The sequence below is a fragment of the Cygnus olor genome, chromosome 1 (assembly GCF_009769625.2).
Source record: "Cygnus olor isolate bCygOlo1 chromosome 1, bCygOlo1.pri.v2, whole genome shotgun sequence".
NCBI classification, from domain to species: Eukaryota; Metazoa; Chordata; class Aves; order Anseriformes; family Anatidae; genus Cygnus; species Cygnus olor.
The window spans coordinates 76611449-76627286 of record NC_049169.1 but is presented as its reverse complement, the minus strand read 5'-3'; the positions used below and the strand labels follow the sequence as shown (position 1 = coordinate 76627286).

At 37.7% G+C, this 15838-nt stretch overlaps 2 protein-coding genes across 12 annotated transcripts in view; one reads left to right on the top strand and one right to left on the bottom strand.

The window, feature by feature from the left end:
- Positions 1 to 4584, top strand: part of IRAG2 (inositol 1,4,5-triphosphate receptor associated 2) — a 41348-nt gene extending 36764 nt beyond the window's left edge. For all 3 annotated transcript variants that reach the window (XM_040545182.1, XM_040545181.1, XM_040545180.1), the window contains 7 exons: positions 348 to 495; positions 1383 to 1426; positions 2090 to 2167; positions 2274 to 2338; positions 2753 to 2854; positions 3025 to 3126; positions 4119 to 4584. In XM_040545182.1, coding sequence (XP_040401116.1) covers positions 348 to 495; positions 1383 to 1426; positions 2090 to 2167; positions 2274 to 2338; positions 2753 to 2854; positions 3025 to 3126; positions 4119 to 4362 — 783 coding nt within the window. In that variant the 3' untranslated portion in view covers positions 4363 to 4584. The remainder of the gene's footprint in view (positions 1 to 347; positions 496 to 1382; positions 1427 to 2089; positions 2168 to 2273; positions 2339 to 2752; positions 2855 to 3024; positions 3127 to 4118) is intronic.
- The window catches only part of DNAI7 (dynein axonemal intermediate chain 7), a 40966-nt gene that overhangs the window by 12250 nt on the left and 12878 nt on the right, over positions 1 to 15838 (bottom strand). For 6 of the 9 annotated variants that reach the window (XM_040545184.1, XM_040545183.1, XM_040545185.1 and 3 more), the window contains 9 exons: positions 15370 to 15473; positions 13639 to 13915; positions 11756 to 11861; positions 9391 to 9557; positions 8149 to 8293; positions 7167 to 7378; positions 6328 to 6495; positions 6012 to 6125; positions 4732 to 5066 (listed from right to left, as the gene is read on the bottom strand). In XM_040545184.1, coding sequence (XP_040401118.1) covers positions 4797 to 5066; positions 6012 to 6125; positions 6328 to 6495; positions 7167 to 7378; positions 8149 to 8293; positions 9391 to 9557; positions 11756 to 11861; positions 13639 to 13915; positions 15370 to 15473 — 1563 coding nt within the window. In that variant the 3' untranslated portion in view covers positions 4732 to 4796. Of the gene's footprint in view, positions 1 to 4731; positions 5067 to 6011; positions 6126 to 6327; positions 6496 to 7166; positions 7379 to 8148; positions 8294 to 9390; positions 9558 to 11755; positions 11862 to 13638; positions 13916 to 15369; positions 15474 to 15838 lie in introns of those variants that run through there. The other 3 variants (XR_005816299.1, XR_005816300.1, XM_040545186.1) reach the window with 2 other exon arrangements.

Genomic DNA, 15838 nt, shown 5'->3' with positions numbered 1-15838 from the left:
AGCCCCTTGATCATCTTTGTGGCCCTCTTCTGGACTTGTTCTAACAAGTCCATGTCCTTCTTGTGCTGGGGGCCCCAGAGCTGAACACAGGGCTCCAGCTGGGGTCTCGCAAGAGCAGAGCAGAGAGGAGGATCACCTCCCTTGCCCTGCTGGCCACACTACTTTTGATGAGATGAGAGATGGGTTGTGGTGAAACTTCACAAGCGTGATGCAAAATCCTTTCACTTTAATCCACAATGATGCAAGATGATAGTAGATGGTCAAGGGGAAAAGAACATCTTAATCTAAACATGACGCAGTTTCTCAGAGACACTTTTTTCCTACTGCTGTTGGTCTCTTCCTTTTAGGAGAGCCGTGTCAGCAAGGCTGTGGAAGTAATGATTCAACATGTGGAAAACCTGAAGCGCATGTACACAAAAGAGCATGCAGAACTTGAGGAGCTGAAACAGGTCCTGCTCCAGAATGAGAGATCATTTAGTTCTCTTGGAGATCGAGGTAACCTAAGCAAAGCTGCTTAGCCTTTCCATGGCTGCCTAAGGGCCAGACAGACCCTCAGCTAATTAAAGGTCAACATTTTAGGTGGAGGGGTTATACGACTGATGCATCTCCTTTCTTAAAATCAAAGGAAGAAATAGCAATATGCTAACAATATAGAAACAATTAGACCTCTGTGTAAGCTGCCAGGAATCTTGGGACAGGGTGAAAACATAGCAAGTATGCAGCCTTCAGAAAAAGTGCATTGCATTTGGTGGTGATGATCTTACTTCTTTTGAGCAGTATATTTGGGTGTTCACTCACACGGGAGCATTCCCAGTACCTATTACTAGGTAGCTGAATTTTGACTGTTCTTTACAGACACTTTCTGCTCTTTTTCTGAATATGAATCACAGACTCCTTAAGTGCAGGAGCTCTGAATTTCCTCCTTTACACAGATGGTGCAGTGGTCAGGTTTTCAGACAGCGTCATGCACTTACAGCTTTTCCAGGACAAGTATTAAAATCTGAAAAAAATGGAGCATGTATTTTATAAGTGGAAAGGGTAGTCTTACTTGTGCACTAGTAAAATTTTCTCAGGAGGCTTCTAAATTACAGGCTGCTCTTTCCTTTGTGGCTACAAGCTGTTGACTGTAAGAGATTAACTTAAAACAGGACATTTGACTTGATAATGGTAGAATTTGATCCCTGTAGAGGATGTATAATGTGTGAATGTTAAGAACTTATCTAATGAAATAGAGAGCTTTAATCCCCCTTAAGTCTCATTTCTGCTTTCTGGGAGCAATTTGATGCGCTCTCTGCTGAGATAATGCAAAAAGTCAGACCGTTAGTTCCAACTAAAGCTCATTACATTCTTGTCAACCTTTCTGATGTTCAATCTCTTCACAGATGAATCTACAAATAAAAAGCTACCCAATTCCTTTAACTTCAAGGTATGGCCCTTAAAGGTTAATGTGAAATTTCAAATGTGTTAAGTGTCTGTGTGTGGTTTTCTTTGCCTTGTCATGCGCTGGTGCTCTGATGCATGCTTGACTTAGTGGTTTTCTGTCTCAGATATTGGCTGATGTCATCAGACACGAGGATATATTTTCAATTGACCCTCCTCCCAGCCTGAGGGAACTGCATGTGGTCCCATTTACGGTAGATGAGGTGTTCACAGAAGCTGAAATGGCTGTGCTCTCTTGCAGTGGTTAAAAACTGTTCACATGTGGTTCTTTCATTGGGCTTACAGAAGAAGGGTTTAGCAGAGAGATGAAAAATAGATGAGAGCAATTCATATTGACTGTAGGAACTCCTGTGAGGTCATTAGGGGAATTTAGTCACATTCAGTTTTGGTATTTTGCTGGAAGCTGTGTATCCAGCTTCACTTTAGATGCCTGGGGAAGTAGGAGGACCAATTACTGTGGAAAGATGCTGCTTTTAAAAATGCATGGTTTGGGCTGTGCTTATGATTCAATTCTTCTGTGTGTCACTTCAAGCTAAGCAACAACTTCTAGTTTCTATACAGTTTGTACAACAACTGATGGTGTTTTGTGTGCTCAGTGAGTAATCCAGTCATTCCCTGATAGAGCCAGTAATGCCTTTTATTTGTGTAGCCACCATCATCCCTACGAAGAGTTAGCATTGCAACAGTGCCTAGGAGTGCTGGAAATGCAGGTATTGGGTTGCCGCTGGTAAGTAAGGGTTCCCAGACGTTGAGGAGCTTTACCCTTCTCATAACTGGCTGGGTTTCAGTGGAAAAAGGCAAATGCAGTAAAGTGGCTTAAACTTCTTCTCTAGGCCCAACTACAAGAAACTGATGGAGATGAATGGAGTGATAAACTCAACAGGAGATCAAGCAGCTGGTAAAGTTACTTGGCTTTTCTTTGAATAGGGTTAAATATTTTTCAGCTCAAGCTGTGCCTGTATTGAGCATCTTGAGGCATAATATTATTAGGCTACATCTTTCACGTTAGTTCTATGTGCTTCAATACATAAATGAGCCTTTGTGACTAAACGTTACAGCTTCCCTTTTAATTAAGGATGAAGAGACTAAGAAAAATTACCTTGACTGTCTTGCATTAGAACTCAAATATAAAAACTAGACAGCTGACATTGATGGATTTGGTTTAAAATAATAATAAAAAAAAATTTCAGGCGACTAATTTTGAAGCTTATTTGTCTATGTCCCAACCAAATGAGTAGGCTGTTGCAGAATTTCTAATTTCATGCTGTGTATCTGGGGGGAAAGTAAAGCAAATGTGTTTAAAATATGACAGGGGACGACTAGGAGCAAAGCAAAATGAGAAGCGTCCTTCACTGCAGCGATTCATTAGCACATATTCCTGGGCAGAGTATGAGAATGAACATTCAGAAACAAAGTAAGTTGAAGAGAAACATCCTCCAAGGTATGTGTGCAGGGTTTGTTTATTTTCAATGAACTCTTTACCTGTCACTAACCTGACCAGGGCTATAAAGTCAAGGCATTGTGAGCTCTGTGAAATCAAATGCTTGATAGAAAAGCTTTCAAACTGTTGATGCTTGCTTACAGAAACGAGCAGTCGGAATTGCCTGCTGAAGTGCAAGAACCATCAAGAAAGGAAAGTATCTCTGAAACAGGAAACTGTCCATCAAAATGGAACCTGGAGACAGCGTAAGTATTCCCCAAAATGGTCATGAGGGTAAAGCAGTGGTTGGACATGGGAAGAGGAACCAAAGCTGTAGTTTATGGCTTGGTTGTTAATCCTGACTTCCGAAACAAGCCAACCAGGAATGAGTAATATCAAGTGCCAGAGGCTCACCCCACCAGGGATTCATAACTAACCTTAAGTAGTGAGTCCTGTGCAATGGTTAACAGCAGCTTTGACACAAACTGAGGGACAAGTAGTTATCAAGATTAACAGGGTTACTGCAGCTAACTTCTCTGTATCTCACAGGTCAAAAAAGAGTGCTGTCCTAAAGAAGCATCCCCTGCAAGCCCCTAAATTTAAACAACTGCCCTACAGAAAAGGAGTTATACAATTTCTCTGCAGAGAATGCATGTTCTGCATTAACACCCTACGCTAAACCTACACTTTGAGTATTCCCAGTCGAAGGGGAGATAAGACAATTACACGCTAGTATGTAAAACTGAAAAGATGGCAAGAAAAATATACTTTCTTCCTATTGTTTGACAAAGGATAGAGAGGTACCAATTTTGTGAGAGGTTTAAATTTTGGCTATTAGGCAGAAGCCTTTCCTCCCCTAACTTCACGGAAGGCATCAAAGCCCTAGAAAACAAAGCCTTAATCCAGTACTTTCAGTGCTTTTCTATAAGCACGATTAAGTCTTCACAATCTGCAAGGCAGTATTTGTGAATCCTCTTCAGAAATATGGTGTGGTATAGGGAGCATGGCTGCCTGAACAGGGCTTATGGGTCAAGTCCATCACCTAAACAGCTTATCAAAAACTAGCTTACTGAAGTCTGTGAAATGCAAGCTATCACTGTACATAGCTCCCAATGCATCAGCTACCTTGTCACTTTTAATAGTTGTTTGTTATAAGCTTTGGTTTGTTGTCTTTGTTGTTTTTGGGGTAAGGGTGGGGAGAGGGGTTCCAATTTTTGAAGAAAAACGGAACTACTACATGACTTACCCTTTTCTACAGGTGCAACTTAGTGTCATCATGGGCATCCCATTTCAAGACTTCCTTTTCCAACGCTAACAAAACTCTCTGGGTTTCTGTTTCCATCCTGGTACTGCTTGCTGCTTTTACAAGCTTCCTCACTGGGCTGTCTCTTCAAAGACCAGCAGATGCAGCACCTGTCGGCACTGGGGACTCCTGGACTTCACTACAGCAACTGTTGTGGCCGTATACAGGACTTCAACACAACGGACCACCCCCAGTATAACAAAGGTTCTGAATTTGTGAAGTTATCCTTCTGAGTTCTGGTTGACAGTATGAGAAGCTGAGATAGTATATTTAATGTTACATGTTTCAGTTGGTTTGTTTGGGTTGTGGGTGTTAGGGGATTTTTTTTTAAGTGTGACTTAAAATTGAAAAAATATTTTTTTCCTTATTCTGACAAAAGTTATCTTTTCAAGTACCTAAGAGTGTCTTAATTCCATTCAGATATAGAATAAAACAGTTAGTGATTTTGAACATAGCTAACAGTAGGTATGACTAAATGGTCCAGCCACAAGAGAATAAATAACAAAAATAAGATGGCTACATTTTAGTCATTAAAGCTGTTCCAATGATTTGAATAGAAAAGGATTAAAGACTTGAAATGTAACTTTATTGAAAGCTTTTGGTAATAAAGTTTTAAAGGAAAGCATGCAGTATTTAAGAGTATGTTAAAACTCTTGTAGCAAGGAGCAGCTGATATACAACATCAATAAACAGGAAGTTAGCTGTACTCACTCTATCAATTGCTTCTTTGCTGGCAAAGTCTTTAAGCATATGGTAGAGTGTGGAGTGAAATTCGGAATCTTCTTCTAGCTCTTTTGAAAATGCTTCACTGGTTTCTGTGATCTTGAGTTTCAGTGCTCTCTGACCATTAAACATGTACAGAGACCAGTCTTTGACAAAATCTGCTTTAAGATGCTCACTTACCTAGTGCAGGAAAAAAATGGGCTGTAAGATGAAGCCCATGACACTGACAGAGAACAAATTCTGGTACAAAATTTTAAATTCTAGCGTACTTATGAGTGTAATAGAGAAAAACAAAGCATTGCTTTGAACTGTTAAAATAGTATTAGGTCTTTAAGTAAATGACTGTGTAACACATTGTAGCAACATCAAAATCTTCATCTTGTTTGCCTCTGTAAAATGCAAGGTTGGTCACTCTGGCTTTCTTGCTGTTCCTGACTCATATGAAAAGAGTAGCTAGGTGCAACAGGCATCACACACTTTAGTTCTTCCTGCTGGGATTAAGAACTGGGCTAAACATTTGCATGTGTGTCACAAGTCTTTAACTCAAGATCTCTCAAGATTTCAGCAGTATGGTATGTTCTATATCCACAGTCATAACTGGGAGTATTATGCTGTCTGGGAGAAGTTTTAACCACGTTTTTTAGTTTACAGAGGGAAACACATCAACTCAAGTTGCTTATTCCCTCCTTTACAGTACAGAACAACTGAAAACACGCACAAAGCCAAGAAGAAACTTCTAGATGGTAATTGAGGGGGCTTTTGAGGGCCCCATAGTAAGCTACTTGCTGAAAAATCAGCATCTACCTGTGTCATCCCAGCTTCAGCTAAAGCCTCAATAGCTGACCTGTCAGCTATACATCTTAGCACATCAGCAAGTATCTTTGTTACTGAAACTTATATTTGTGAGGAATGGGCTTGAGGTGTGGAGAAGTGGGCACTGAAGTTTTGCTAAACAAAATATTATGTGAAATAGTCACCCTAAATCTTAACTGCTGCACTAAGCATTAGGTCAGGGCCTGAAGATTGTTTGAAATGAGCATAAATGAAGAAAGTTATTTGTTTGTCTTTTGTGTGATATGCTTCTGTACTGGTTTGTCTCTAGACATTTGGTCTAAAGCTACAAACCTTGAACACTACTTGATCTTGACCTGATTCTAGATTCCATTTGCTCCAGCCAAAAGCAAAAGCGGATGCAACCAGGGCCATCTGTTGGTATGCCCTCACTTCTGTTAGGGGAGCCTGTAATGCAAAAGTACAGTTAGAAGATATGCATCCACTAAATCTCTGCTTTATATGAAGGTAAGAAAAAGCTTGCTTTAAGCAGAATCTCCTGGCTAAGCTGTAAGGACACTCATCCTCATTCTGTATAATAGGTCTTCATACAAGAAAACGTTGCCTACCTGAGAAACAGGCTGAGGGGGAAGCCCACTCTTGCACTCACCTTCTTGTTCACAGAGACATATTTGTATGAATATTCTCCTGGGAAAATATTCACACCAGCCTCTTTCAAAACTTTTTTTAAGGTGACGGGACACATCCATTTTCCTGTCAGGTGAGAAAGCACATCCTTCTCTTCCACTGTGACTGCAGCCACCATACACTGCATACCCTGTTGTATAAACCAATCAAAACATCTTACTGGTGATTAAAGCTATTTTTGGCTTCAGGCATCAATGATTTATTTGCTGCTTTTCTATTCTGGATATTACTTACATTAGCTATCATCCTCATCTTTAAACATTCACAGATCTTGTAGGAAGCCACTTTACTGTTGGATTTCAGAACTGACACTGGTTTACTGGCCCACACTTATGATCACACTGTACATATTCTCCTTGTCATATAAATCAATATCTGTCACTAAAATGACAATCATGCATAACTTGAACCTTTAGAAGGAACAAAGATCAAAAAAGTAGGTTGCTTGGAATGCTCAGTTCTTTTGGTGCAGTTGGACAGCGAGAGAGAGCAACACTTCTTAAGTGCTGATGAAGCAGTCTTGACTTTAGCAAAGTAGTATCAATATCAAAGAACTTAATGGAATGTTGCAGAACAGATGCTTTCTTTTGACCAATTCACAGAAAAATTAAATCACCAATAATATTGGTGGTTACATTAGAGCTTAGAATAGTTCCTTCCTTATTTTCAATAGCAAAGGACCGAGATTCAAGTTGCTCTTGTGGAACCATCCCACATTCTTAAGAAAGGACAGTGACAATTCTGTTTTTTAAAAAAACAAACTACCCATGTTTTATGAAAAAAACAACAAAAAAATAGTACCTTAATTTGTATCTGAACTTCTGCAAAGACTGTAGTAACTGTAAGTAGTGCTTCATTTATACCCATAGGTCTCAATTCCCATGCCTGATATGGCATGTTGAGATGAACATTCTGGAGAAGTGCTATTGTATAAAAAACACCCATCTCAAAAGTGATACTCTTCTGTGTTTCGTATGTTATGTTGCTGATGCCATCAGTTCTCCACTGTTGGCCTTTACAAGGGATGCAAAAAGAAAAAACATATACATAAAGCTTCTGCTTGTAATATGTACTGGTGAAGAATTAGTAAAGATATTCCAGGTAAACTAATATTCAGAGGTAGATAAGATAAAGCACAAAGTAAAGAGAATTCATTTAAGGCAAAAACCTTCTCTCCTTTAAGTACAAAATTAGGCTAATTCTGATGTGAAAGCTCAAAAAAAAATAGTTACGTTAGTATTTGTATTTTTTAGTGTAGGATATAGCACTCCTTAACCTTATTTCCAACAGTAACTTGAAACATTAAACTATCTTAAGTTCTAGTATCTTTCATGATGTAACATCAGAGGTAATGTATACTTTTTTAGTAACGTGAGTAACAAATTTGTTTTTTTAACATTTAATATTTTGAGGTAATATGACTACATGTAGTTAGGGGGTAATTTGGCTCAAAGTAGACTTCATAGGACTTCGCTCTACCAAAACGTCATTTGTGGTATACAGTTCACTACTACACCCACTAATATGAAAGAAAAAAAAGTTTCAGTGAAAAGCCTCGAGCAGTCCCTGATTACACATGATGCAGAATCAAACCAGAAAACCAACCAACCAAACAACAAAAAAAAAAAAACTAATCTGTGTGGTTTTTTTGTGAACACCAAACTCCCTTAACTATTTCTTGGCTGTGAATTGGCTCTTTTCTTAACAGATATTTCAGAAAACTATTTGAAACCTTATATCGAGTCCATTAGTCAAACAAAATAAATTTATCTTAAGTTGGTACCTGCAGGATCCCATCGGGCTATCACAGGTTCCTTGCAATAGATCACATTGTCAGACAGCCTAAGCGTGATCTGTATTGGTGGATATCGGGCATCGTCAGCCTCTTCTGGGGGATATCTGTATGCCTCCAAGCCAATGTCACGTAACTTTAGCAAAACACAAAAAAGACAAACAAAACATTTTATTAGAAAATGCAGTAGCCTGAATTTGTTTTTTTAAATCCACCTAGTTATCTGTGGAGTTTCCTAACATATGATTTAAAATTTACTAGTTGAAATTGTTGGCTAACATGACCCACTTCCAAAAAAAGATTTTTTTCTTTCTTACATCTTCCTGCTAAAGGATTTTGCTTGAATTTAACAAGCATTAACGTGAAACCCCCTAATATAGAAATCAGCACGAGGTCTGCTGCAGTAAACCTTTCCCTTCATGGGAACTACAGCATTGAAGACAGTATTAAGCTTGAGTACCAATGGGCAATTGAACCCTTCGCATGCTGTCTGTGGCACCTTTCAGGCAACACCACACAGTAAGTGGAATCATTCCTTAATAGATTCACGGGTACTCAAAATAAACAAGAGCACTTCACAGGCAAAGAGAGATACAGCTCCACTTTGCACAGTGTCAAAGGTAATGAAAGAAGTCAAATTCAATTGGTAAGGCAGGTCTGTGCATGTGGCTAGAAAGGAAGATCCCATACTACTTAATCTGCTCACAGTCCTGCTTTCTTAGTCTGTATGTGAATTTCACTTATTAATGGTTTCCAATTTCATAATAAAAACTGTGACATAGGTTAATGCTACATAAGGCACCACAAGTAGGAGAACTAAGACACGTTGCCTATAGACCACCTATACCTTGCAGAGCCCAGAACTGAATTGGTAGTAATTTTGTTACCATCCTTCCTTAAGTGTACTTTTCATAGCCAAAAAAAAAGGATGTCTGGCTTTGCTTTTACTTCATCCTAGAGCATTTACAGTACAACAATTTAAAGTATCCATGCTAGCTGTGCTGATGAACAATGATCAAATGCACACTTCAGTAAATGCTGATCTGCTTACCTCAGCTGCTCCAAAAATTGGCTATGTCAAACTGAAAACACAATTTCATAACTTGGTCCTTTTGTTCATTGCTCAAGAAATCAACATATATATATAACTGCATACATACTATGGTGAAACAACTCGGGATCAGCTCTTCAGGGATGAAGACTCCATGAGGTGTAATACATTTTTTCACTCACCTCCACTATATTCCAGTTCTTGACTTGTTTGACCTGAGGTGGAAGCTGCAGTGCATCGATATGGTACACACCACCCACTGGTACAAACTGTCGCAAATCAACGATATTTTCATCAGTTATCTCATCTTCTTTTTCATTGGTCTTTTCCTGCATCAGTGGACTCAGAACTACAAAACAAATAAGTAACAAGTGTTAATTTGGTGCTTAACCTAAGCCGTTGTAATTTCATACTTCTATTATTTTTTTACATCTGCACAAAAAGTCTATTTGAAATGCTTTACATTCTGTGGCATTTCAGCTCCATCTACTGGTATGCCACACATCTTTGAACAATTAATTGAAACAGATAGTTGGATAATGAAAAAACTTTTTTTTTTGGTACTGAGCTTTCTAATAGATTAATCTCTACTCTTGCTTTGTAGTCAGCTCAAACTGTTTCATATAGTAATAAGGTTTTACTGACAAAAAAAGTCAGTTGCATCACTAATCATAGAAGAATTTTACAAGTATACAAGACAGTAGATTCTGGCCAGGTTTGGAAAGATCTTATTGCCATGGAAACGAGGCAAATCAAAAGGTATAAGGCAGGTATAGGCTACAGGTGAAAGCTATTTGCAAAGAGCAAAAGGCATTTAACATGTTAAACAAAATTTTTAGAAAACAAAAGAATTCATAATGTTTTTTTCTATGTATAACTATATGTATTTATGTATAAATTCAAATTTTACTCAATTGAAAAAAGTTATTAGAAGGCATCAATGTAATGGACTAAAATTACTATAAATATTTTCTTCAAAAAAAAAAAAATCACATAAAACATTGTACCAGACATTACAGAAGGAGAAAGTTATTGTTGATGGGGATCAAGGAAAAGTGTTCAATAATGTCAAAGCAGCTACAGTGTTTTAAAAAAAATACACTTTTAAAGAGTGAGATAATCTTAAAAAAAACAGACAGGTATCTATATAAACTGCCTTCAAGCTTTTTACAAAACAAGTCAAAGTTCTGTTAATTTTGTAACACCAGCTTTAGTTGCAGAGTTTATGTAGAGCTTTTACTCTACTGTACTCATACTAGAAGATGCAATTCAAAGATCCTTTTGCAGTTATTCTGAGCAAAATAATTACAAAAACTAAAAACCATTTTACTACCAGTCACAATATAGCTTGCACTTTAATGTATTTAAAGTAATAATACAATAATATTTAAATGTCTTCTAAACAAAACTACTAATTCTCTTAAGATAAATTAAATTCTTAACACTAGTACAACTTAAATCCAGAGAACAACCTGCAATAGTTCTTGCTGTTTTCAGTGTTGCACACTCCTGATTTTCCACTGTTTTACCTTGGCTGCCTGTTTTCACTGAATTTGTGGTAACTTAGTATCCTTTCAAACCCCATTCCCAGAAGTAGTTGAATGGGTTTGCAAATCATTAGCATGTCAGCAAAGGCATGATTTCAAAAGCCTTCCCTCCTTATTAAAGCAAATAATAGCCTTGAAGTCATTCAGATATAATTAGTACATTTCTGACTACATTATACTCAGTCTAATAATATGGTAGGGATTTTCAAAGCCTTACAGAAATAAAATATAACCCCCCTCTGACTGAAGTACAAAGTCCGTATACTCTCTTGAAAACCACCTTGTTTGGGTGGTACAGTCTGACAACATGGTTGCTGCAACTATGTTTAGCAGAAAGTTGTGTGTTTTTTTTTTTCAAATGAGCAAAAGGCTGTAAAGCTCAGCTAAACTCCTATGAACAGTTTGCAGTCATTTTATTTAAGACAGTACTACAAGAAAACCCACTCTTACTAAACCAAAGGACACCACAGCACTAAAGAAATTTATAACTTATGTTGGACAGTTTTAGTTCCCGGATTAGACCCTCTTTTAGTAAAGTATATCAGTCTATATCCTACTCTAAGTACACGTTTAAGTAGTACTTTGTAATACCTACACTGCCTGAGTGCATACCATTGTAAGTACTGGATTTATTTTCTTCTGGAGAAGTTAATCTCACCAAGCAGACTAGCAGATTCTTAAATATTGTTTGCCTCGCCCATAAACATACATATACATAAACATATACATAATTATTATGTTTATGTACATTTATGAATTAACACATACATAGGCATAAAAAAATAAGCGTAGGGACAAAATCAATCTCCCTATCTTATTTTTTCCCTGCATTTAACAATCATTAGCAGAAGTGTCAACAAAACTCATGTTATAAAGTCAGCAATGTATTTATAAACTTTGTTCCATTTGCATAGATCTGTATCACCATGCTTCCATATACAAAACAAGACATTTAAAATTAATAATTCTGTAGTGCTGCAAATAAGAACTAACCAAATACCTTGTGATGATATGTCCAAGATTTCTGATTTCTTCTCAGTTTCCTCCTCTGTCTTCTCATTTATGTCAGTTACACTATTGTATTTTTCTTTGAATGAGACAGCACTCTACAGAAAAAAGACATTTTTTATTAGACAAACAATAAAAAGAGCGTATCACCTCCTTTAAAACAATGGTCCAAGGAGAAAGAGTACAGTTCCACTCCTGTAGCCATATTTGTACCAATCTTGCTACAGGGTCAAGGTTTTTGGAGAAATCATTTTTACCTAACTAGGAAAAATATTTTTTATTAAAGGCATGCTCCAATGTTAGTTTGAACATGTAAATAGAGAAAAACATAAAATATTTACTTCATTTCCACAGCAAATTCCACCTCAAACCCCACAGATACCATACAAGCATTTAATCTTATTAGCAGTGTGTACACTCAAATATTATGCTTTTGCTGCCTTTACAGCTGGAAAAATGACACAAAGAAAACAACCCAATGTTGAAACCAAACCCATGCTGATACTCTGTCAGAATCCCCACTTCAGTCTTAGACTGTGTCTTGCCTGTAACATTTATTCCCTTTCCCAAAATGTTTTGTATTTTCAAAATGTTACCCTAGACTTCTAGCCAAATTTCCAACCCAGATATGAATTCATCCCTGTCATAGCAGACTTCTGGAAGCGCAGCGGTAGACAAATGGCAGTTCAGCACACAAATCGTGCATTCGGAAGCACGGGTACCTCCTGTGTCCTGTGGCGTGCCTGCCAGTGTGCTGGAAGAGCAAACACCTCAACTAGGACGGAATGGGAGGGCAAAAAGGTGTTTACCCACGTAAATGTGGAGGAGCTCAAGGCAGAGCCAGACAGAAGGAGTGACCGCAATAGCTGAGAGAAGTGGAGGCTACAGAGAGAACAGGAAAACTCATGAAACTGCATTCAGAGAAGGAGAATAAGACCTGTAAAAGAAAAAGAGAAGCAATGGAATGAGAAGCCTGGAGAAAGCCTGAAAAATGTATATGAAAACTGCCAAAGGATAAGACTTATCACACAAAATAAGAAAAAAGGAACCAAGAAAAATGGGATTTCAGGCACTGATTCACTACAGAGGATTTCAGGGACCAAAAAGGCAAGGATCATTGATCCAGGTATTAAGAAGGTATGAAACATGATGGCTTACAGCTTTTTATGCAGAAGTTTTAGATAGAGAATCCAAGTCGTTTATCTACAGGTCACAGATGAGACCAAATGAAAAACTCAAGCCCAATAACAAGAATACAAAAACAACCAATCCCACAACACCCAAAGCCAACGTACTCCGTTAAAGTCTGCAGAGGGTTCAGCTGCCAGAAACAGGTTTTGAAAGCCCTCTAGTGGCAAAAGCTTCAACATACAGGAACCGAGCAACTACGTAACTGCACAACCAAGACCTATTGAACTCTGAATCCTATTTTGCACTCTTCTGATGTTCCTGATATTGCATTCCTGTAGTGATTTTAGTGGGCTGTCAATTTCTCAGAAGCAGAATATATTCATCTTGACATACGTCACAGACATCTGGAAATATCTTACAACAGATACAACCTTGCATTCCTCATGGCATGATCCTACTCATAAAATGCCAATCAAATGCCAACCCATGCAGCATGCCAATACCCTGCAACTACCATATCCTGTCAAAACTTTCCTTTCTACCATTTTTATGACAATCTCCAGTCATTCGTCTTTCCACACCCTCAGAAGATCTGTGACAGTCTTAACGCAAGTTGTCTTTTTCCATAAAAGTTTAAGAACTTTGTTCTCTCAGGCACAGGGCACATGAAGAAGCTATTACACAGCAATTGGGCCTCAAGTAACAACAGCCCCGTAAAATATCCTCGTGAGATTTTTTGCCTACCTTTCTCTCATCAGAATGTGTTTCTTCTTCAGTGGGCATGTTGGGCTCTTCTGCAGCTTTCTTTTCTTCTTCTAGTTCTTCTACATTGTCTTTTGAATGCTGAGTTGACTCTTTGCTTTCTAGGACTTCCAGTTTTGGCACACGCTGGCACTGCAGCCAAAGTGGAGATACATGGTCATAATGAGTGTGCAATATGCGAACAGCAACATTGCTCACAGCCAGGGACTTTGGAAGATCAAATCCATGATGTGTATCACAAAACACATGATTCTTGAACCTGTAAATAAATTAAAGAAATAAAAAAGTTCCCTAGTAACATCGGCAGCACTTATTTTCACAGTTATTCATTAGTATTCAAATTGATGTTCTACACTGTCACCTAAATCCTCTTTTGTCACATGGCACAGTGTAAGAATTAGAGTTGGATGTCACAATACTCTTCCTGCCCTGCATTGACAGCTGTCTGTAAGCTCCTCCAGAAAACCTGCAACTGCATGAAGGGCATCAGGAGCTGCAAAAATGTAATGGTCCTGATAGGAAGGCAACGGGACAGAATCAGATGGCAGCTGTTCTACACAGTACATTTCTGATAAAACAGATTAATTTAATGGGCAAAGTCCTACACAGGTAAAATCACTAGTTGTCTGTGTTACAAAAATCTCAGCATCTTCCACGTAAAACCCAAAGGGACACAAAAGCAATTCTGATAATCAACAGCATTACACACCCACCAACCCTTCTGACAGCATAGGAAGCAGGCTAAGAGCAGCACAGGAGGCCAGCCTGCATCAGACCACTTATCTAACTTTTGAGTTTGGGATCTTGCATCTGTCCGAGTAGACATTTAAGTTTCTTGCTCATTGCAATTCCAGCCCAGCCAAATGCAGAACAATTTAAATAATACTGATTTTCTGCCTAACAATATAAAAACATCTTCTAGTAAAGCACCATTTAATTTTTAATTAATATGATTTTTTTTTAATTAAATGTGCCTCTCTAAGTACACCAAAAGGCTTTAACTCGAATGGGCACTTGCTGGAGGTCAGTCTGACATTGCTCAGGACCAGCCTTCTAGATACCTTAGCAAAACTTACAACAACAGGTCCTCAGTCAAGGCAAAGTCACTTTATTCCTCATATTTGCAGATAGGGAGTAGGAAGGCTGCTCAAAAAATTGTTTTGGAACTTGTTCTGAAAAATGTATCTGTTAAGTGGCAATCTAATAAAAACTCTTTGATTCAGAATGAACCGCTGAGGATATTTACATTCCAAGCTCTATAATCTTTTATCTAACAGAGCACTGAGCACAAAGCATCATTCACCACTTTGTAAGGAACTGTGATGGCTTAGAAATTATTTTAAGGCAGCAGCAAAAAAATATTAATTCCAAAGGAATTTCAATTCTCTGCATGAGTTTTATTGTTTTTATTTTAAAATTGTTCTGTCAGAAACAGGGTTCTACTCTAGCATTTTAAGAAACATATATTTTATATATGTGTGTGTGTGTGTATCTATAGATACACATATAAAAACACTCCGGTTGTTCAATAAAAAGCTGATGTAACCGGGATCTTCCTTAGCAACAGGATGGTATGAAATTCATCAGCTGGGAGTCTGTAGAATAAATGCTATTCAACATAAAGGGATCACAAGAAACTGGTTCTTAGTGTTTACTTGATTTGGTTAGACAAAGCCGGGCTTCACTTCCATTAAGAATTTCAGTATGTTGTACCTTACTTTCTTCTTCAGATTTGCCCAAATACAGAAAGTAACATTTTTGTCCTTTATGACTGCCTGCATATTTCCAGTGTCAGAATCTTCATACATACTAGCTGTCTACAAAGAAGAAGCAGATTAAATCATGTTTTCTTCTTATTTATATTACCTTGTTTTTCTTAAATTTACACTGCAATAAATAAATTTAAAAGAAAAGACATAAGAACAAAAATACACTGGACCAAGCACATATAAGTTGCATCCCTTTGATAAAACTTGAACTATGTTATTTTTTCTTCCTCTGACATCATCAATTCTGTCAGTCAAAATATTGCCAAATACAGGGTCTTACATTATCCCCTTCAATGGTACTGCCAATCTCCCTTAATTATTTGCCTTCAAAAATACTTCTCAGTACAACTTTAAAACAAAAAATTTAAAAAAAGCATTTCTTGAATAATAAACACTCCTACACCACAGTCACT